Consider the following 22188-nt stretch of genomic DNA (forward strand, 5'->3'; position numbering starts at 1 on the left):
AGCATTCCACAGGCTGTGGAGTCCTCAGGTGATCAGGGAGAGCATTCCAGTCTGTGGAGTCTTCAGGTGATCAGGGAGAGCATTCCACAGTCTGTGGAGTCTTCAGGTGATCAGGGAGAGCATTCCACAGTCTGTGGTGTCCTCAGGTGATCAGGGAGAGCATTCCACAGTCTGTGGAGTCCTCAGGTGGTCAGGGAGAGCATTCCACAGTCTGTGGTGTCCTCAGGTGATCAGGGAGAGCATTCCACAGTCTGTGGAGTCCTCAGGTGGTCAGGGAGAGCATTCCACAGTCTGTGGAGTCCTCAGGTGATCAGGGAGAGCATTCCACAGTCTGTGGTGTCCTCAGGTGATCAGGGAGAGCATTCCACAGTCTGTGGAGTCCTCAGGTGATCAGGGAGAGCATTCCACAGGCTGTGGAGTCTTCAGGTGATCAGGGAGAGCATTCCACAGTCTGTGGTGTCCTCAGGTGATCAGGGAGAGCATTCCACAGTCTGTGGTGTCCTCAGGTGATCAGGGAGAGCATTCCACAGTCTGTGGAGTCCTCAGGTGATCAGGGAGAGCATTCCAGTCTGTGGAGTCTTCAGGTGATCAGGGAGAGCATTCCACAGTCTGTGGAGTCCTCAGGTGATCAGGGAGAGCATTCCACAGTCTGTGGAGTCCTCAGGTGATCAGGGAGAGCATTCCACAGTCTGTGGAGTCCTCAGGTGATCAGGGAGAGCATTCCACAGTCTGTGGAGTCCTCAGGTGATCAGGGAGAGCATTCCACAGTCTGTGGAGTCCTCAGGTGATCAGGGAGAGCATTCCACAGTCTGTGGAGTCTTCAGGTGATCAGGGAGAGCATTCCACAGTCTGTGGTGTCCTCAGGTGATCAGGGAGAGCATTCCAGTCTGTGGAGTCCTCAGGTGATCAGGGAGAGCATTCCACAGGCTGTGGAGTCTTCAGGTGATCAGGGAGAGCATTCCAGTCTGTGGAGTCTTCAGGTGATCAGGGAGAGCATTCCACAGTCTGTGGAGTCCTCAGGTGATCAGGGAGAGCATTCCACAGTCTGTGGAGTCCTCAGGTGATCAGGGAGAGCATTCCACAGTCTGTGGAGTCCTCAGGTGATCAGGGAGAGCATTCCACAGTCTGTGGAGTCCTCAGGTGATCAGGGAGAGCATTCCACAGTCTGTGGAGTCCTCAGGTGATCAGGGAGAGCATTCCACAGTCTGTGGAGTCTTCAGGTGATCAGGGAGAGCATTCCACAGTCTGTGGTGTCCTCAGGTGATCAGGGAGAGCATTCCACAGTCTGTGGAGTCCTCAGGTGGTCAGGGAGAGCATTCCACAGTCTGTGGAGTCCTCAGGTGGTAAGGGAAAAAGGAGGTTTTACACAGATGTTTGATGTGAGCCTCAAAGGTCAGATGAGAGTCCATTTTAATGCCCAGGTTGGTGACTGATGGTGAAAGTGGAATATCCTGGCCAAAAAAAGTGATGCTGGTGATGACGGATGACCGGACCTCTCGTAGTCTCTCCACCTCCCTCCCTCTCTACCTCCCACCTCTTCAGGTCTCGTAGTCTCTCCACCTCCCTCCCTCTCTCCCTTCCTCCCAGGTGGAGAGTGACGGGTGCCGACTAAAATGTCTTCAGTCTTGGAGCTGTTTAATTGCAGGAAATGTTGCTTCATCCATGCCTTAATCTCCTCCAGGCAGGTGGTCAGGGTGGATGATAGCAAGGCTGCAGAGGAGGTTTGGTTTGTCCTCAGGTACAGTTGAGTGTCATCAGCATAGCAATGGAATGAAGTTCCATGCCGGCCGATGACATGGCCAAGGGGGAGCATGTAGAGAATGAACAGGATGGGGCCAAGCACTGAGCCTTGAGGGACACCACAGGTGACGTTGTGTGTCAGGGATTTCGCCTCTCCCAAGGCGACATACTCAGTTCTCCCGGTGAGGTAGGATAAAAACCAGTTCTGACAGAGTCAGAGAGACCGATGGCGGAATGTAAACGGTGAAGAAGCAAGCAACCAGTCAACCAGACTGGTTGTTTAGTTCAGAATCAGAATGGGTTTTATTCGCCATGAAAGTTTGCACAGACAAGGAATTTGCTTTGGCAGGAAGGTGCATAAATTAAACATATAGGAATCTTAAATTTAAATATGAGGACTAACTATACTAAGGGTACATAACTAGCAATACTAAGTGGAACTAGCAATACTAAGTGGAATTAGAATTAAAGTAAAATATACAATAGAATATAAAATAAAACATAAGTTGCCGTAATTTACAATATAAAAATACAAAAATTCCAATAATACAAAATATACCAAAAATACAAATGGCGCAAGATACAATTGTGTGATGCAGTGCAAAAAGCAATGTATTATTAGGACATTAAGTCATAAAAGTCAGTTTGAACCCTTGGCCTTGTTGAAGAGGCCAACAGCGGAAGGGAAGAAATTGTTTTTGTGGCGTGTGGTATTGGTCCTGATGGACCGCAGCCTTCTGCCGGAGGGGAGTGACCAGGGTGGGAGGAGTCGGCCACAATCTTCCTCGCTCGCCTCCAGTTCCTCGAGGTGTGCAGGTCCTCGAGGGTAGGCAGATTACAGCCAATCAACTTCTCAGCAGTGCGGATGATACGTTGCAGCCTGCTCTTGTCCTTGGCAGCAGCGTACCAGATGGTCGTAGATGGTCTTGAAGTTGTGCAGCAACTACTTTTTCCAACACCTTGGGAAGGAATGGAAGGTTGGAGATGGGCCTGTAGTTGGCAAAAACTTCTGGGTCTAAGGTCGCTTTTTTGAGGAGTGGTCTGATGACAGCAGTTTTCAGTGTAGATGGCATGGAAATTGTATTTTACCAGGGCTGTGGGGAAAGGGTCCAGGGCACAGGTGGATGGTTTCATCTTTCTGATGATGCTCTAAACCTCTTGCTGTGAGATGCCGGAAAAACAGTAGAGAGGTTGGGTAAACCCAAGCTGTGGGTCGGCAGTCGGGATAGACAGGGTGTCTACTTTTTCTCTGAAAAAGGAGATAAAAATTGTTGCACCTTTCTTCTGTGGCTTCTAGATGAGAGAGAGTTTGTGGTTTCAGGATGTGGTTTATAGTTGAGAAAAGTTGTTTGGAGTTTCCAGGGCTATTGTTGATAATGTTGGAGTAGTACTGTGACCGTGCTTCTCTCAGTGACCTTGGTGGACTCTATAGGCTTGCCTATAGACAGTGAGTCCTGAGGCGTCGCTCAAGGACACGCCCAGCTGTTTTCATCTTCCGCAGTTCACAGGTGTACCAAGGGGCTGAGCGTGAAAAGGTGACAGTTTTTGTTCTGAGAGGGGCGTGAAGATCTAGGAGACTGCTAAGTGATTTATTGTAGAAGTCAACCAATTCATTGACTGAGGAGAAATCGGCAGAGGAGAGATGCTGGAGGTCTATGGTCAGGGTGCCTGGGTTGATCTTTTTCAGGTCTCTGAAGCATATTTGACGCTTTTCTTTGGTGTGGGAGGGGGGGGAAAAGTAAGTCCATTGAGATGGCCTTGTGATCAGACACACCCAGATCATACACAAAAAGGTTGCTAATGGGGGCGAAGTTTGAAATGACAAGGTCTAGTGTGTGCCCCTTAGAGTGTGTGGGGACATCAACATGCTGTTGGAGGTTAAGGCAGTCCAGTAGTTGCAGAAACTCAGCTGCAAAGTGGCAGGAGGGGGTGTCTACATGAATATTTATATCTCAGAGAATTATAATGTTGGCAGAGGTGGTGCAAAGTGTTGTGAGAAGGTCGTGCATTTCTGAGATGAAAGCTGAGTTTAGTTTAGGGGACCGGTAGATGAGGAGTATTGTAATGGGGAAAGGGGGTTTACATTTAAAAGCAAACCATTCAAATGATGACAATGTAGGCAGAGGAAGGGGGGACAGCTCCAATTTATTTCTGTATATAACAGCCAGGCCACCACCATGACCTGTGCTGCGGGCTTTTTCCAGGTAACTGTAGCCGGGGGGACAGACTTCATTTAGTGCTGAGTAGACCTCTGGCTGATGCCATGATTCTGCACATAAAGTCTAATCCCTTGTCTATTATGTGGTCTTGAATGAGAGATGCCTTATTTGCGAGGGATTGTGTGTTAAAAAGTTATATTTTAAGTGTTGATGGGATGATAGATCTCTGTAGAGGCCGTAGTACACTGGGATCAACTCCACATTTTCTGTCCTGCCTGATGTGCCGAGATCTTGCGATGTTTCCCAGGTTGTCATGTTCAGGGCGTAGAGATCTTGGTGTGTTTCCTGTGTTACTAACACCGAGAGTGACATCGCTCTGATGACGGGGCAGATGTGCGACAGTGGTCCAGATGGATGGAATGGCTGACGCAGAATGGCCAGGCTGATGGTAAATAAACTTTCGACAAGATCTTCTGTGGACGTAACGTGGTCGGAGTTGAAATCCAACTTCTTTGATGGTTGTAATGCACGTTGGAATGGTAATCACCTCTGTGCCCCCTCATGATGGACAGGTCCCCTCACCTCTGGTGCCCCCTCATGATGGACAGGTCCCCTCACCTCTGTGCCCCCTCATGATGGACAGGTCCCCTCACCTCTGGTGCCCCCTCATGATGGACAGGTCCCCTCACCTCTGGTGCCCCCTCATGATGGACAGGTCCCCTCACCTCTGGTGCCCCCTCATGATGGACAGGTCCCCTCACCTCTGTGCCCCCTCATGATGGACAGGTCCCCTCACCTCTGTGCCCCCTCATGATGGACAGGTCCCCTCACCTCTGTGCCCCCTCATGATGGACAGGTCCCCTGACCTCTGTGCCCCCTCATGATGGACAGGTCCCCTCACCTCTGTGCCCCCTCATGATGGACAGGTCCCCTCACCTCTGTGCCCCCTCATGATGGACAGGTCCCCTCACCTCTGTGCCCCCTCATGATGGACAGGTCCCCTGACCTCTGTGCCCCCTCATGATGGACAGGTCCCCTCACCTCTGTGCCCCCTCATGATGGACAGGTCCCCTCACCTCTGGTGGTTGTTGAGATTTAGCAGCTGCGGGATGGAATCCTTAAGCTTCATGCCAGTCGTCGAAGGGGTTAGCCTGGAGCTAGTTGTTAGCCAAGCAGAGTGATGTAGGACTGTCAGGCACAGCGAGAAAAATGGTCCATAGCACAGTAGTTGAGGCCAGACACACGCCGGGATAGCTGAGTGTCTGTCCCAGGAGTGTACCTTGCAAATTTAGCGCTGCAAAAACTACGGAGAGGTCCAGATATTTACCCACTAGCAGTGGAAGTGACCAGCAATCAGCCAATGATGGGGAGATGGTAGTACGGTGAGTCAAAAGTCTTCAGTTTGGTATCACTCAGTAAAAAAGAAAATTAAAGAAAAGAAAACACTCCAATAAAGGAAAAAAAGAACACTGTTTAGACAGAGAAGCGGCAAACAACAGACACCAGCGTCCTCTCTGTGTTTATATATATATTGTTTAAATTGGATTTAAATAATTCAAGCATTTTTCAAGTACCTTGTCATTAATATGACTGTTTGAGGGTTTTCCAGGACTTAAATCCAAAAAGTCAAATTCAAGTACTTCAAGCACTTTAAGCACCTTGTACGAACCCTGATACCTACACACACACATACACAGTTACACAGCCATGAGAACACACATGAACACACACACCTGTGTGCATTCTCCATCAGCTCAGTGTCTTGTATGTGTCTCTGCTGGGCGCTCTCCAGCTGCATCTGAGTCTGGTCCCTCTCCAGCTGCAGGACTCTCACCTGCAACACACACACACACCATACACACACCATGTACACACCATGTACACACACCATGTACATGCCATGTACACACACCATGTACATGCCATGTACACACACCATGTACATGCCATGTACACACACCATGTACATGCCATGTACACACACAGACACCATGCATTTACATTACATTTACATTTAGTCATTTAGCAGACGCAACTTATAGTAAGTACAGGGACATTCCCCCCAAGGCAAGTAGGGTGAAGTGCCTTGCCCAAGGACACAACGTCATTTGACACCGGGAATCGAACCAGCAACCTTCTGATTAAAAGCCTGATTCCCTAACCGCTCAGCCATTTGACCCCCCCATACGCACATTCACAGTCAGTGGTGTGGCTAATCTCCATAGGAGAGCCCAGAACAGAAAAGGGGTACTCCTCCTGGACCCATCTACCTGTCTCACACCCATCTACCTGTCTCACCACCATCTCCCTGTCTCACCACCATCTACCTGTCTCACACCCCAACCCAGCTACCCATCTCACACCCTGACCCAGACACCTGTCATACTCATCTACCTGTTTTACACCTATCTACTTATCTCTCACACTCACACCCCAACCCATAATTTCTTTATGACTGCAAGGGAAGCTCGGCTTCCCTTAAAATGTCCCAAAATAATGGTCAAATATTTACTATTGTGTTAACATTTTAAATGCGTTAGAACACGTTCATCTCACGTTCATTCAGAATCAGCTACATATAAGCAGGTAGACTTGATTTCCTTCTCATACTTTCCCGTAGCGTCACAGTGCATTTCCCTGTTGAAGCCTGGCGTCCATGGACCTTAATGGGACTGCTTTGAACAGTTTTTTTCAGTGCTTCGAAACTATACGGTCATTGGATAAATGCTGCGATTATGTCCCGCCCACGGACGCTCAGCGTCTCTGGGGGTGAATGGAGGAGTGTGCTGGATGCCGGGCTTCTGCGTGATGATTGGAGGGTCTGTCGAAAGACTGCATCTCCTTTTGATCAACAGCGCTTTTGTTCTATAAAAAGTCGCCGAAGCTATTCGAGCTCAGTCCCATCGCAGATTTTGCAAGTGTAGTCGAAAGACAAACTGCTGCAACCTATTTATTGGAATTTGCTTGGCGAAATTGCTAGCCAATGTTCATCATACATTTCATACAATTATACACCACATTCCTTGTTTCAGTTTAACCTAATTCCCACATTTCCTCCTTTGAGTTTAATATCGTTTCGTTAGATTGTTCGTTCATTCATTCATACAGTAGGCTAGGCGTCGTAGGGGTGAACTAGCCAGTGCACTAGCCAAATAAATGCAACGTTTTTATGATGTAGGCCGAAAATGAGCTTCCCCTCTTTGAAAGACCAGCAGCCGCCACTGCGACCCAGCTCTTTGTCTCACACCCCGACCCAGCTACCTGTCCCTCCAGCTGGATGATGCGAGCCCACAGGTCCTGCTCTTCCTCCTTCTTCTTGGCTTGCTGCTGCAGTCCTGACACATCCACAGCACCCCCTAGCCCCAGTAGTTTGAACTGCTGCTAAGGAAACAGAGAGCAAGTTATGTAACACCACAATGTCTCTTAGGGATCATCTAAGTACCTACCTAACTCTAACTCTACATTTCTGGTTAGTGTTGGGGTCTATATATATAGTCTACCCTAACTCTGCTGTTGCAGGAGAAGATGGTGAATCTACCCTAACCCTGCTGTTGCAGGAGAAGATGGTGAGTCTAACCTAACCCTGCTGTTGCAGTAGAAGATAGTGAATCTACCCTAACCCTGCTGTTGCAGGAGAAGATGGTGAGTCTACCCTAACCCTGCTGTTGCAGGAGAAGATGGTGAGTCTACCCTAACCCTGCTGTTGCAGGAGAAGATGGTGAGTCTACCCTAACCCTGCTGTTGCAGGAGAAGATGGTGAGTCTACCCTAACCCTGCTGTTGCAGGAGAAGATGGTGAGCTGATACAGACAACTGGTGTGAAACACAGCTGCTTCCTCATGCCAGGATTCGGGTTAGCTCCACTACCTCTATTGCTCTACTGTGCTACCATATCTAACTGTACTGTGCTACCGTAGCTAGCTCTACTGTGCTACCGTAGCTAGCTCTACTGTGCTACCGTAGCTAGCTCTACTGTGCTACCGGAGCTAGCTCTACTGTGCTACCGGAGCTAGCTCTACTGTGCTACCATAGCTAGCTCTACTGTGCTACCGTAGCTATCTCTACTGTGCTAGGAAGTCAGGTGGCTGAGCGGTTAGAGAATCGGGCTAGTAACCAGAAGGTCGCTGGTTCGATTCCCGGCCATGCCACATGACGTTGTGTCCTTGGGCACAACGTCATGTGCCCAAGGACACAACGACACAAAAGGGCAAGGCACTTCACCCTACTTGCCTCGGGGGAATGTCCCTGTACTTACTGTAAGTCGCTCTGGATAAGAGCGTCTGCTAAATGACTAAATGTAAATGTACCGTAGCTAGCGCTACTGTGCTACCGTAGCTAGCTCTACTGTGCCACAGCCTACGTACCTGGGTTAGGGCTGCAGGTGCACGCTGGTCTTGGCTGTGCAGAGGAACTGAGGAGCAAAACACAAACTGGACAATCAGCATCATGACAACATATAATAAAAATTAGAGGTGATATGATGAGAAGGGAGTTATGATAGAGGTGATGATGGAAGTGATGATGGAGGGGAATTATGATAGATGTGATAATGGAAGTGATTATGGAGGGGAGTTATCATAGAGGTGATGACTGATGTAGACAGCTCTGCTCTGTTTGAGTACCTACACCACTTACAGCCAGGCATCATAGCAACCTGCCACGGTTGGCCAGAGTAGGAGGGGGGGAGCTGGGCTTGACTGGGCCATCCAGGGTCCCGGGAATCCTGCAAGGGAGGGGGATGCTGGGGTTTGGGTTGAGGCTGAGGTTGGGGCTGCAGGGGCTGAACTTGGGGCTGGGGCTGAGGCTGAGGATGATGGGGTTGGGGCTGAGGTTGGAGCTGCTGAGGCTGGGGCTGCTGGGGCTGAGGTTGGGGCTGCTGGGGTTGGGGCTGAGGCTGGGGCTGCTGAGGCTGCTGGGGCTGAGGCTGGGGATTCTGGGGTTGGGGCTGAGGTTGGGGCTGAGGTTGGGGCTGAGGTTGGGGCTGAGGTTGGGGCTGGGGCAAGGTTGTGGCTGATGGGTTGGTTTCTACAGGTGGAGAGAGTCTGTGTGTCAGTCTAGGAAAATCATTGTAACAGCAGAGAGTCTGGTAGAGAGGGGGGATCTGAGGTGTAGAGAGTGTGACGGGTTGATTGTGGATATCAGACATGGACCGGTAGAGATTTTAGACATGATGAACCAGACACAGTGGCTGTTCGTAGATCAGGGTCACTCACCAGATCTGGATGGGAGCTCTCGGTCGGAGGCCAAGGGATAAGGGGGGCCAGGCTGGGCGGGGGGAGGGGGGCAGGGCTCCCCTAGACCCAGGATCTCCTCCTGCCAGCTTCTCTGCTTTCTTGACTGTGTCACCTGAAACTTCTTATTGTTTAAAGCCCCTGCAAGCCAATCATCTTCCTCCTTCCTGTGACTGGCCTCAGCTTGAGGTTGCTTAGAGGAGGTAGCAGAGGGGGTTGGGATGATGGGGTTTGGCCCTGACACCTCTACGGTTGGCTCGGTTGCGGGAGCAGACAGGTTGTTCCTCTCAGATGAGGGAGGTGCAGATGCAGGGTCCTCCTCTCCTCCCCCAGCGCTGTCCTCCACCTTCAGGCCGAGCCAGTCTGCAGCGGCATGGGAAAGGGGCGGAGAGGTGGAGGGAGTGGTGGACGTTTTACACTTCTTCTCAGGAGACGAGGCGCTCACATCCTCTGTGGAGAATCTGGAAGACAAGAGCACCTTACAGACAGGAGGTGTTGTGGTGTTGTTGTAAATGGAAGGGTAGGGTTATCCTGACTGATATCCTGTGCTGTGGTATAAATGGAAGGGTAGGGTTACCCTGACATATCCTGTGCTGTGGAGGTATAAATGGAAGGGTAGGGTTATCCTGACTGATATCGTGTGCTTTGGTGGTGTAGACAGAGGGTGAACTCCAGCATTCCCCTGGCACTAAGAATTACTGTGTGCAGGGGGGCCAGCTTACCGGACAGACTGTCTGCGTGACTGGCGGCCCTCGGGGGTGGAGGCCAGGGTGGGCTGGTATGAGCCAAACATCAAGTCCTCCTCCAGTAATGGGTCTGAAACAGAATCCCCCTGTTCAGCAAACAGCTTGCATTTATACTAAGCTAAGATGCTAAAGAGTCATCTCGATGGTACCTTTAGAGCTGGGAGTCTTCCCCTGCCTGTCCTGCTGTTCCTTCCTCTCGCCTGTAGGGGGGCGCTCTAGCAGGCGTGGGGAGGTGCCTCGCCCAAGGATCTCGTCCAGCCTGGTGCGTGCACGTTGCTGGGGATCGCTGCTGGAGCACACATCATCTTCATATGTGCAGTTTCAGCTTTAATGAACTTATACCTCTGGTCCTTCCTAACCTAGCCTGGCCTACCAAGCCTAGCCTAGCCTAGCTTGAGGCCTACCTAGCCTGGCCTACCTAGCCTAGCCTAGCCTGGCTTGAGGCCTACCTTTCCTTCCTTGGTATGAGGACCCTCTCCTTCTTCATGGGGCTCTCCTTGGGACTCTCTCCAAAACCCAGCGCAAACATCAAGTCATCCTCGTCATCCTCAAACATCAGCTCCTCACGTTTCCTAGACAGCTGCTTTGCTGGAGCTGCAGAAAACGGGACAACTAGATAAGTCTGCATCCTACTCAGACTGTAAACACAGTAGAATGTGAGTAAGATGCAGATCCTCTAGGACATGAGTCCATCAGAGTAGCAGCAAACTGACAGGTTGTTTTTTCTCCAGTGATAAACCCACCAGTCTCCTTCCTGGCGGCGGCATTTGGGGCTGACAGCAGGGCCCCCTCTGGACCAGCAGCCCCTCTGGTTCTGCTCTGCTCCTCTGGAGACTCCAGCGGCAGGTCGTCCAGTAGGTCAGCCAAGGGGTCGTCCAAGTCTGGGGAGAGGAGAAGCACGGTTACCATGACAGCAGTTCTGGTGGGATAGTTACTGAGGATCTATCTCTACAAGGATTTCACTGTTAGACTGTTCTAGACTGCACACAGTTCTAAACTCCACAGAGTTCTAAACTTATTTAATCTGTGTTTAAGGTATTTACAAGTGCCCTTTGACCCCTGGCAGTGTGAACTTATGTAAAGGACCCATCAAATCCACTTGAGGGCTCTGTACCTTTAGTGTCAGGTGTCTGGCCAAGACCTTCATCACCATCATCATCCTCTTAAGCATTGCAGCAATGAGGAGACATTTTTTCCAGTGTTTAAGACGCAATGTCACTCTACTATCAGTGCGATGCGGTGGGGACACACAGTCAATCAGAATATGCTCACCAGTGAATGAGGTGGGGACCAATGGTGTATAAAGTACCCAAAATCCATACTTGAGTAAAAGTAAAAATACCTTGCTGGAAAATGACTCAAGTAAAAGTAACCTTTTAGAAAACTACTTGAGTAAAAGTCTTAAAGTATCTGATCTTTACTGTACTTAAGTATCAAAAGTATTTTTCTGATATTAAATGTACTTAAGTATTGAAAGTAAAAGTACAAGTAAATGCTGGAATAAAGAATAATAATAATCTTTGTAGGTTATTAGCTAGCTTGAAATATTATATACAGATATATCCAGAGGTGAAAGAACATGACTAGTCTAGCTCTACAAGGTTGTGCTGGGGGCATTTAATGAAGAGGTCGTGGGGTTTCAAATTTTTTTTTTGAGACCTGTATGCTTTTGCTTCGATTATTGTTGTGTCCCCTTTGTTGTTGATCTTAATGTTTTGGATATATCCTTCCACTGCGCATATTGCAGTCCATTTTGCCTTGATCTGTTCTGGAGGATATCGCGGAGATATTACTCCAAAAAGAATCACTGACACAGACAGTGTTGTGCATGAACGAGTTCAAAAGACGTAGCAACAGTAACTAAGGGGGCGGGGTGCATTAACGTGCGCTAGGACCACTGATTCGCCAAACCTGCTTGCAGTCTGTGTTCTACCACAGTCCCCGACGTTGGACTCATCCCTCTTATGATTCATTTTTTTTCTAAAGATGATTTGATTTTGTAACGAGTAACGAAGGTTTCAGGGGAAATGTATCGGAGTAAAAGTATCAGTTTTCTTTGCAAAATGTAGCGAAGTAAAAGTAAACAGAAATATAAGTAGTAAAGTAAAGTACAGATATCCAAAAAAACGACTTAAGTACAGTAACGTAGTATTTCTACTTCGTCACGATACAACACTGGTGGGGACTAGGGCTGTCCCCGACTGAGATTTTCTTAGGTCGACCAAGACTCGACTAAACACTTCTGAAAATCGACTAATATAAATTTGAAACGTTTTTTTTCTTCTATAAATGTCACAATTTTTTTCATCAAACCATTTTGTGTGATGTTTTACCTCACTGTTTTAAGAGATAATCTGAAACAAATACATATGTAAGAAGGGAGATTGACAACTAGACAAACATAAAGGTACAAACATTTTTCCTGATCTGACTCAATGTAGCTGCTGGACATTCCAGATTCAGATATCAAATTTGCTATTAGGCTACTAATAATAAGCCTTGTGTCACGAGTCCTGTTGTTACCCAATGCCGATATAATAAAAATGCCTGATTGGTTATTATTTATTATCTCTTACAATGTACTACATATTCATAATATTGTTTGTTTAACATGCAAATCATCAGAGCGCGCTGATCACTGCTTGAAAGTGCAGCATGCAAATTTACGTAGAAGACAAGTGGGGAACGGTAGAACAGAGAAAGATTTTGTTGTTGGGGAAGATAATGATTCGATTTGGATGTGATATCTTTAACATAGATTATTCAAATTGTAAACTACATAACAATATAGGGTATAAACCTGCAATCTTGCAACATGTATAACATCATGTATAACATACATGGCGAATAAACCAAATTCTGATTCTGATGTCTTTGATTATACACACGTATGAACTATAGCTATTTGACTAGTAACAAGAGTCTAACAATTTAGCACATCCAAAGCCAACATAATTGCTGAAAGCGTGCGGTCTCTCAAATAGAGAACTAGGCTGTTGTTCAAAATAAAATGCAGATGGTTAGACCTACAGTACCACAGCATAAGCAAACATAGACTAAAACTTTTGTTCGCGAAACATAAAAATCTTATGCCGAGCCTTTATGCTACACACTGTAAAATAATAATCCGATGGCCAATTTATGGTTTTCAAGTGGTAGGCTACATCATATTCGACGTCAAACTATTATAAACCGTTGTTGGCAGAGTGCATTCAACATGTTTTGAGTCACCCGGTACTTTGATAAAATGCTTCCATACCACAGATTTATTTGCCATTTTGCCTAAAGGATTAATAACAGCAATTGTAGACAAAGTATGGTAGAGTTTAGGCTGACAGCTACAATTGTGCTTATGTGCTGTGGGCAAAAAACAAAACGCAAATTAACGAAAGGGAAAATAGTAACACCGGCAGCTCGACTAAAAAAAATCTTAGTCGATCAAGAGCATATCGACCAAACAATCGACTAGTCGACTGAGTTGGGACAGCCCTAGTGGGGAGACACACAACAGTTAGTCAATCAGAATATGCTCACCAGTGAAGCTGAACTTCTTGTAGCCCCGTGCCGTCGATGCTGGGGCAGAACCAGGTTTCACCCCCAGGGCCTCTTCTTGAAAGAGATAATCTCAGATAATCAACACAGCTAGCACCAACACAGCTAGCACTCATCCCTACCACAGGTAACACTAACACAGATAGCATTAACACAGCTAGCACCAACACAGCTAGCACCAACACAGCTAGCACCAACACAGCTAGCACCAACACAGCTAGCACTCATCCCTACCACAGCTAACACTAACACAGATAGCATTAACACAGCTAGCACCAACACAGCTAGCACCAACACAGCTAGCACCAACACAGCTAGCACCAACACAGCTAGCACTCATCCCTACCACAGCTAACACTAACACAGATAGCATTAACACAGCTAGCACCAACACAGCTAGCACTCATCCCTACCACAGCTAACACTAACACAGATAGCATTAACACAGCTAGCACCAACACAGCTAGCACCAACACAGCTAATACTAATCACTAACACAGCTTGCACCAAAACAGCTAGCACTAACACAGCTAACACCAACACTGCTAGCACCAACACAGCTAGTACTCATCGCTAACACAGCTAGCACCAACACAACTAGCATTAACACAGCTAGTACTTATCACTAACACAGATAACACCAACACAGCTAGCATTAACACAGCTAGTGCTCATCACACACATATGACGGGCTGTCTGGGCCCTATGGGACTCAGAACCCACCTGGCCCCCTGGAGGTTGTGTTTGGTTTAGCAGGCTCCGCCTGGGCTCCTCCACAGCTCTGAGCTGGAGCTGAACTCGGCTTCTTCTTTGGTTTGAACAGGTCAGCGTCCATATCATCCATGTCCTGAGGAGCACACACAGCTGCAGCTTCCCAAAAACACACACTTACATTTACATTACATTTAGTCATTTAGCAGAAGCTCTTATCCAGAGCGACTTACAGTAAGTACAGGGACATTCCCCCCGAGGCAAGTAGGGTGAAGTGCCTTGCCCAAGGACACATCATTTTGCACGGCCGGGAATTGAACCGGCAACCTTATAGCCCGATTCCCTAACCGCTCAGCCACCTGACTCCCAACACTTAAATGTCTTGTAACGTCAGCAGTTTTGTGAGAACATCCTTCAGTGTGTGTGCGTGTGAATGCTCGTGTGTGTGTGCTACCATGATTACTTTCATACTCTCCAGCAGAGCCATTGGATCAGCTTCAGACACATCAGAGTCCTGGAAGAGGAGAAGGAGATGGTTAAACCATGTCCCTGGGACACCAGAGGGTAAGACCATGTCCCTGGGACACCAGAGGGTAGGACCATGTCCCTGGGACACCAGAGGGTAGGACCATGTCCCTGGGACACCAGAGGGTAGGACCATGTCCCTGGGACACCAGAGGGTAGGACCATGTCCCTGGGACACCAGACGGTAGGACCATGTCCCTGGGACACCAGAGGGTAATACCATGTCCCTGGGACACCAGAGGGTAAGACCATGTCCCTGGGACACCAGAGGGTAGGACCATGTCCCTGGGACACCAGACGGTAAGACCATGTCCCTGGGACACCAGAGGGTAGGACCATGTCCCTGGGACACCAGACGGTAGGACCATGTCCCTGGGACACCAGAGGGTAGGACCATGTCCCTGGGACACCAGAGGGTAGGACCATGTCCCTGGGACACCAGAGGGTAATACCATGTCCCTGGGACACCAGAGGGTAGGACCATGTCCCTGGGACACCAGAGGGTAGGACCATGTCCCTGGGACACCAGAGGGTAGGACCATGTCCCTGGGACACCAGAGGGTAGGACCATGTCCCTGGGACACCAGAGGGTAATACCATGTCCCTGGGACACCAGAGGGTAGGACCATGTCCCTGGGACACCAGAGGGTAGGACCATGTCCCTGGGACACCAGAGGGTAAGACCATGTCCCTGGGACACCAGAGGGTAGGACCATGTCCCTGGGACACCAGAGGGTAAGACCATGTCCCTGGGACACCAGAGGGTAGGACCATGTCCCTGGGACACCAGAGGGTAGGACCATGTCCCTGGGACACCAGAGGGTAGGACCATGTCCCTGGGACACCAGAGGGTAAGACCATGTCCCTGGGACACCAGAGGGTAAGACCATGTCCCTGGGACACCAGAGGGTAGGACCATGTCCCTGGGACACCAGAGGGTAAGACCATGTCCCTGGGACACCAGAGGGTAATACCATGTCCCTGGGACACCAGAGGGTAGGACCATGTCCCTGGGACACCAGAGGGTAGGACCATGTCCCTGGGACACCAGAGGGTAATACCATGTCCCTGGGACACCAGAGGGTAGGACCATGTCCCTGGGACACCAGAGGGTAAGACCATGTCCCTGGGACACCAGAGGGTAAGACCATGTCCCTGGGACACCAGAGGGTAGGACCATGTCCCTGGGACACCAGAGGGTAGGACCATGTCCCTGGGACACCAGAGGGTAGGACCATGTCCCTGGGACACCAGAGGGTAGGACCATGTCCCTGGGACACCAGAGGGTAGGACCATGTCCCTGGGACACCAGAGGGTAGGACCATGTCCCTGGGACACCAGAGGGTAAGACCATGTCCCTGGGACACCAGAGGGTAAGACCATGTCCCTGGGACACCAGAGGGTAAGACCATGTCCCTGGGACACCAGAGGGTAGGACCATGTCCCTGGGACACCAGAGGGTAAGACCATGTCCCTGGGACACCAGAGGGTAGGACCATGTCCCTGGGACACCAGAGGGTAAGACCATGTCCCTGGGACACCAGAGGGTAAGACCATGTCCCTGGGACACCAGAGGGTAAGACCCTGCTTACTGCTCTCTGTCTACCCTTTCCCTCCCTTAAAGGTGACATGACATGCTGTTTTTGGATGCTTTTATATAGGCCTAAAGGCCGATTTATACTTCTGCGTTTTTACGGAGACAGAGACAGGTAACGCCCTCTCCGTCAAGGAACACCCTCTCCGTGCCCTCTCAGAGCCCCTCGGAGAGCTCTACGTGCGCCTCCTGATTTTCCTGACTATCCGTCCGTCCGTCATTTTACGGATACCCCTTGGCTGTGATTGGTCCGTATTAAGAACCGCTTGCGTCAGGGGCGGGGTTGCCGTGACCATAGATATGGCCGTGACCAACAAGACGAACCGAATCCTTTGACCGCCATTGCTGTAACTTTTCACAATTCATATTTCAGCTAAACAGTACATGTAAATCAGCATCTGAATTAAAATGGGACGAGAAATGGGCAGTGTAGTTGCTGAAAATGTGCGTATTTTATTGATGAAACGGATAATTTGTACATTTGCTCCGACTTCTCGATAACCTAGGTAAATACACCACCCACTCTTCTGGCAGTGAATTGTTTTCAGCACCCACAGCCTTCGGAGTACTATAAATTCAACCAATCCGTCCGACTCCGTCCGTCCGTCCGTCTGTCCGTAACGGAGTCGGAGAAGTATAATTCGGCCTTTAGTGGTCCCCTAATACTGTATCAGAAGTCTCTTTCCCGAAATTCAGCCTTGGTGCAGAATTACAGCCACTACTAGCAGTCCCACAAGGAGCTTTCCTCAGAATGCGCTGTTTTGGTGTCTGTAGCTTTAAATGCTAATGAGGAGCGGAGGGGCGGCACCATGCGCTAATGTTTACAATGGATGTATCGCAATGGCTGTAGCCCGTTGCTGTAAGATGCCTCGAATTTGCCCATTCTCATCTGATAACCCTGGTTTGCAGAGGTACACACTCAGTCATTTCAATGAGGGGAAAGGCGGATATCGCGTGCGCCATAAGACCAACAGCAGAACGGTTATCCAAATAACAAAGAAGTGTACAACACTCACGTTACAGCATGTGTATTCACACACATACTTGATGCTATCTACCTTTCCATTAGCGACAGTAACTCAGCTGTTAGCTGCAGAGCTAATGTTACAGCCACATTCTAAGGGTAGCAAGCTAGGTAACCATATACAGTTAAGCTACAAAATGATATAGCGTTAGTTAACTTACTTGTCCGAGGTTAGTAGCTGGACGAAGGAGAATTAGTACTGATCCAGAATTTGATTTCAGCAAGGCCAGTTTTGTATTAGCTCAAGTTGAGGAAACAGTCGTGGCCGAAGTGTTTGACGCAGACATACAAAACAAATGCGCCTACAACAGAAGTTGTGTAGGCGCATTTCCAGAGAAAATAAAATTAAGATACTGGGTCTTCAGAGGCTCGGATGAACGAACTGTAAAAAGATTTTTGTTTTCCTTTGTACATCCAAACTGAGCAAATGTAATGCTTCGTTCGTTTGCAAGCCATGATGTCTCTCGAGGATAAAAACACTTGCACGGTCGTAGCTCAGTTTCTTATGGGCGGGCCAGATTCTCTGGGCGGGCAAAGTAGAGAGAGGGGAGGTAACCTTCCTCCTTGTGACGTAACAAAGAGGAGGTTTTCAAACAGAGCAATTGAGCTTTCATTTTCTGAAAGGCGGAGAAGAACACCCAGGGCTTGGTTTACACCTATCGAAAATTCGAGCCACTGGGGGACCAAAGGCAGGCTAGGGGAACTCATATTAATGTTAAATAACCTCCTAAAGTGAAGTTTTCATGTCATGTCACCTTTAAACGATGTCCCGTCGACTTACCACATCATCATTTGCCACCTCCTCAGCCAGTTTGCTGAAGAAGTCGTCATCCAGTAGTGAGCTGGGAAGCATAAAAGATGGGTTAGACCCTATCCCTAATATAAATATCAGACCTGTTTAAGGAGTGTTGCAGCCAGGAGGGCCAGGTGGGAGTAATCATGAAATGTATTCGTAATGTAAATGTAGTACCATTTCCCCCTGCGTGCGTATAGAGAGGATCCAGGGCTCCGAGAACTGACTTGGTATCCTGGAACAGACAAGCAGCTACTGTCATGGTGTAGCCAGGGGGTTATAAATACCCTCATTCAGCAGTTTAACACACTTTGCAAGTAAAAAACTATGTTGATAATTGTGCCATCCCAGAATAACTACTGGATTCCTCCATCACAGTCATGGCTTTACTACATTACAGGACAAGCAACAATTTACAGACCCTCATCTGCAAGGAGATCTCCCAGCATGTCATCAATTGAACCTGAGGTGGATACGATGTTAGATTAACTTGAGCGTTATTGGATAGATACTGTACGCTTGGTTCGGGCTACGTTTAACCACTCAGTACGTTGACCGGTACATTACAACTTACTTATCGGGCCTTTCTTCAACCTGGAAGTCTGCAAAAGGCAGGAGAGAGGGTGTTAATTAACATTGGGGGGGGGGGGGGGGGGTTATAAACTTAAAATTGGCCAACGACCGGCCTATGAAGCAGGGACAGCGGCCCATTGGTTCATTTTCCATACTGACACTGGGCTGGCCCAATCACATCTCTGAACAGTCTCCACCCCTCCGTCGACCGATTGTGGTGGGCTGGTCTGAGCAAAAATGCCAGGGCCATTTTTTTGTCCCAGTCCAGCCCTGCTTGGACCCCCTTGTGGCCCCCCATTAATGTAGAGTCTGAATAATTATATTGCCTGTTAGTGCAGTGAAGAAAACTATATGACAACCCTAATGTTTAATGTAACTGGCTCCTCTGACAGTACAACTGGTCTCAGCTCCCCCCCCCCCCCCCCACAGGCGGATGCCCGGAGAATTCTGTAGACTTGTTGATACTGTACTATCATGTCCAGGGTCTGGCGCATGTCGAGATTAAAATCACTATTTATATAAGGCCAGCTCCGGCTGTTTTAAACAGCCTAATACAGGGCATAGTACGAGTCTAGTTATAAAGGAGTCCACATAAACCATGAAAGCATGCAACGAACTTCAGCGAGCACTTACCATGTTGTTGTTTTCTCAGCTAAATACTTCAGGCAGCGTCACCATCACTATGGGTAACCACACAGCTTGAGGGTATGACTCCTCTGTCGCTAATTAGATTTAGGTATCTTGACGCTCAAAATGTATCACATAGCCTATTCGTTTATCGTATGTGTTCAGCATTAAACAGTAAAGCGTATTATTAGCCAGCTAAACCATTTGAATTTGTGCTCACAGTTTGAGCCGGACAGTTTCGCCGGGTACAAGTTTCTATAACTATTGATAGGTAGCTCTAATTAACTGCTTCTCCGGCTTGTCGTCTACCATTTAGCTCTACATCTACCCAGACTCAGCAGCGATCAAGCTCTACATATAGTCGATCGAATCAAAATCCACCTCATGCGCCTGTGCAGCTTCTTCAACATTCAGTCTGTTTAGATCGCGAAGGGAATTATGGGTAAAGTAGTTCATAATGAGATTCACGAACATATTTTTTCACAAGAGGGTCCAACTGCAGTATTCTCTCCTCAGGCCCCTGAAACCTAGCCTGGCTCTGCCCTCCTATGTACTTCCGCTCAATTTTATTTTTGCTTCTGTACATAGGTCTGGCCATGAGGTACGTAAGTCAGATTTTTCAGGTTGATTTTCTACCGGCGAATCAGCGAACGGAGGGAGTGGCTGAGAACGATGACGTTGATGTCGTGCGCTAGTTTGTGTTGTAGTTCCGTAATGGCGGCGGAGAAAGATGCGAGCAAAGCCATTCGGTCAGTTGTGGCAACGCTGCCGAATATCCAACAGCTAAAGCCGGAGCAAGAACAAGTTTTGCTGAGTTTTGTTGGTGGCCATGATGTTGTGGCCCTCCTCCCCATGGGGTTCGGGAACAGTTTGATTTTCCAGTTACGGCAGCTAGCTCTGTTACAGTGAAGGAATTGGCTAAGGCGAACGCTAGCGATTGGTTATGGCAGATCAGAGTGGCTCTGGGCAGATCCAATAGTTTTAAACTTCAACAGAGTACCCGCCTACAAGGAAGTCAACGCTTGTCATTGGAGCGAGGCCAGACTCTCTCTACAAATGCAATGTACGAGAGTCTGGTTAGGACCAGGCTACCTGAAACCGGTGTTGCACCGAAAGCTGTGACCCATCAGAAACTGTGACTGCATGATTATTCGCGGTAGTAACATATGATTATCTGAAAGTAAATAAAATGTAAAATGACTAAATGTAAAATATATTAAGGTACATTTTCTCTGAAATGTTTCTAAACAGGTATTTATTTCTGACTGTATGCACGAGTTACATTTGTAATAACCTACCTAAAACCTTACACTACACCTACATTTAAAACTTTAAATAATCATATTCTACTGTAAAGAAAAGAAAGAACTAAATATTTAATGGACCAGCACATTGGGTAAGTTGTCAGAATATGTAACGCCACTGTAACTGCTTAATAAAGGAGTTTAACTTCAAAATATTTTACACGCACGGGCAGACGATGTGCAGCTGCGGTCAGTTTCTGATAGGTCACAGCTTTCAGTGCAACACCGGAACTCTCTCAACCCTCTTTTCACGTGTAGCCTGGGTGTTGGCGCCACCGCTGGTTGGAGGATACTGTAGGCTATTTATATTAATAGGCTGACTTACGTTGAACTTCTTTTTTAGCAGAAGTCAATAGTGTTTAACACAGGGGCAATTCTAGGATCAGACCTTTAGGGGTGCTCTGCCCCCAATGAGAATGTGACATGAATACAGTGCCTTGCAAAAGTGCTAAACCCCCTTGCTAATATAAATCCCTAATTTCACTGGATAACAATTAATACATGTATGTATTATTATGCAAAATGTTGAATGAATGAAAAAACTAAGAATGTCCCTTTCTTCATGAACTACCAGCATCAAATAATAAACAATATATAAATTTTATTTAAAATTATTATTATCATTTTTAGTGGTGCTGAGATTAAATTTAGGGTTGAGCACCCCTAAAAAGGGTTAGGTTTTAGATTTTTTTAAAGTCGCCTTTTGTTCTACAAAGCCTTTACAAATGAGAGAGGGTGTTAATTAACATGGGGGGGGGGGGGGGCGTTATTATTATTAGCCAACTCATGAGGCTGTGGTTAATGTGTCTCATTATAACGTTAGCTTTAGACTTCAGCTTTAAACGTTAGCCTCTGGAGCTTAAAACGACTGAGACAAATGTGTGTGACTAGTGTGTGTGTGTTTGTTTGTGAGAGAGTGTAAAGTGGGTCCTTAGTTCCTACCTGACTGACTGCATGTGTACTAAGCATCCCTTGTTGTCCAAATACTGTAGCTAGTTTTGTCATTGACATAGTAATCACACTGAACTGAATTTGACATTAACAACATAACTTTGAATACATTATTCTAGACCAATACATACATTTAAACAAATGGTTTTGGCATTAACATGCCTCCCGAGATTACTGCTTAGACTACTTCTGTTTTGAATTAAAAGAGACTAAAATACTATTTTCATTGACTTAAACTAGACTAAATGTCATCAGTTTCCGTCGACTAAAACTAGACGAAAATAGTAATGAATAAGTCTGACTAAAATAAGACGAAAAAGCCATGACTTTTAGTCGACTGAAACTTGACTAGACTAAAAAGAGTATGAACGTGACTAAAACGAATAAAAACTAAAATGACAGCTTGACACAAAGACTAGTCTAAACTAAAATTAAAACAGGCCGCCAAAAACAACACTAATTGGTGCCACAGCAGAAAAAGAAAAACGGATCAGTATCACGTTATAACGTGATATAATGCAAGATGTTTATCATGTTATAACAAGTTATTTTTATGTGATAACGTGATACAAACTTATTTTCACGTTATAACGTGATACAAACTTATCACGTTATAACAAGAAACATATTTATCTTGTTATAACGTCATTTCAATAGTT

The 22188-nt window shown here is 47.5% G+C and overlaps 1 protein-coding gene across 1 annotated transcript in view; it reads right to left on the reverse strand.

Moving 5' to 3' along the window:
* Positions 1 to 20448, reverse strand: part of LOC134015771 (fas-binding factor 1 homolog) — a 47413-nt gene extending 26965 nt beyond the window's left edge. The window contains exons 1-17 of the mRNA XM_062455312.1: positions 20367 to 20448; positions 19281 to 19794; positions 18649 to 18676; positions 18496 to 18537; positions 18252 to 18309; positions 18063 to 18123; positions 14602 to 14652; positions 14151 to 14274; positions 13410 to 13484; positions 10619 to 10756; positions 10325 to 10469; positions 10025 to 10164; positions 9852 to 9945; positions 9112 to 9590; positions 8263 to 8309; positions 7161 to 7280; positions 5633 to 5733 (exon numbers count right to left, since the gene is read on the reverse strand). Of these exons, the coding sequence (XP_062311296.1) occupies positions 5633 to 5733; positions 7161 to 7280; positions 8263 to 8309; positions 9112 to 9590; positions 9852 to 9945; positions 10025 to 10164; positions 10325 to 10469; positions 10619 to 10756; positions 13410 to 13484; positions 14151 to 14274; positions 14602 to 14652; positions 18063 to 18123; positions 18252 to 18309; positions 18496 to 18537; positions 18649 to 18676; positions 19281 to 19283 (1706 nt within the window). The 5' untranslated portion in view covers positions 19284 to 19794; positions 20367 to 20448. The remainder of the gene's footprint in view (positions 1 to 5632; positions 5734 to 7160; positions 7281 to 8262; positions 8310 to 9111; positions 9591 to 9851; positions 9946 to 10024; positions 10165 to 10324; positions 10470 to 10618; positions 10757 to 13409; positions 13485 to 14150; positions 14275 to 14601; positions 14653 to 18062; positions 18124 to 18251; positions 18310 to 18495; positions 18538 to 18648; positions 18677 to 19280; positions 19795 to 20366) is intronic.
* Positions 20449 to 22188: the final 1740 nt, after the last annotated feature.

Source organism: Osmerus eperlanus, chromosome 2, assembly GCF_963692335.1.
Source record: "Osmerus eperlanus chromosome 2, fOsmEpe2.1, whole genome shotgun sequence".
In the NCBI taxonomy this organism is placed as follows: Eukaryota; Metazoa; Chordata; class Actinopteri; order Osmeriformes; family Osmeridae; genus Osmerus; species Osmerus eperlanus.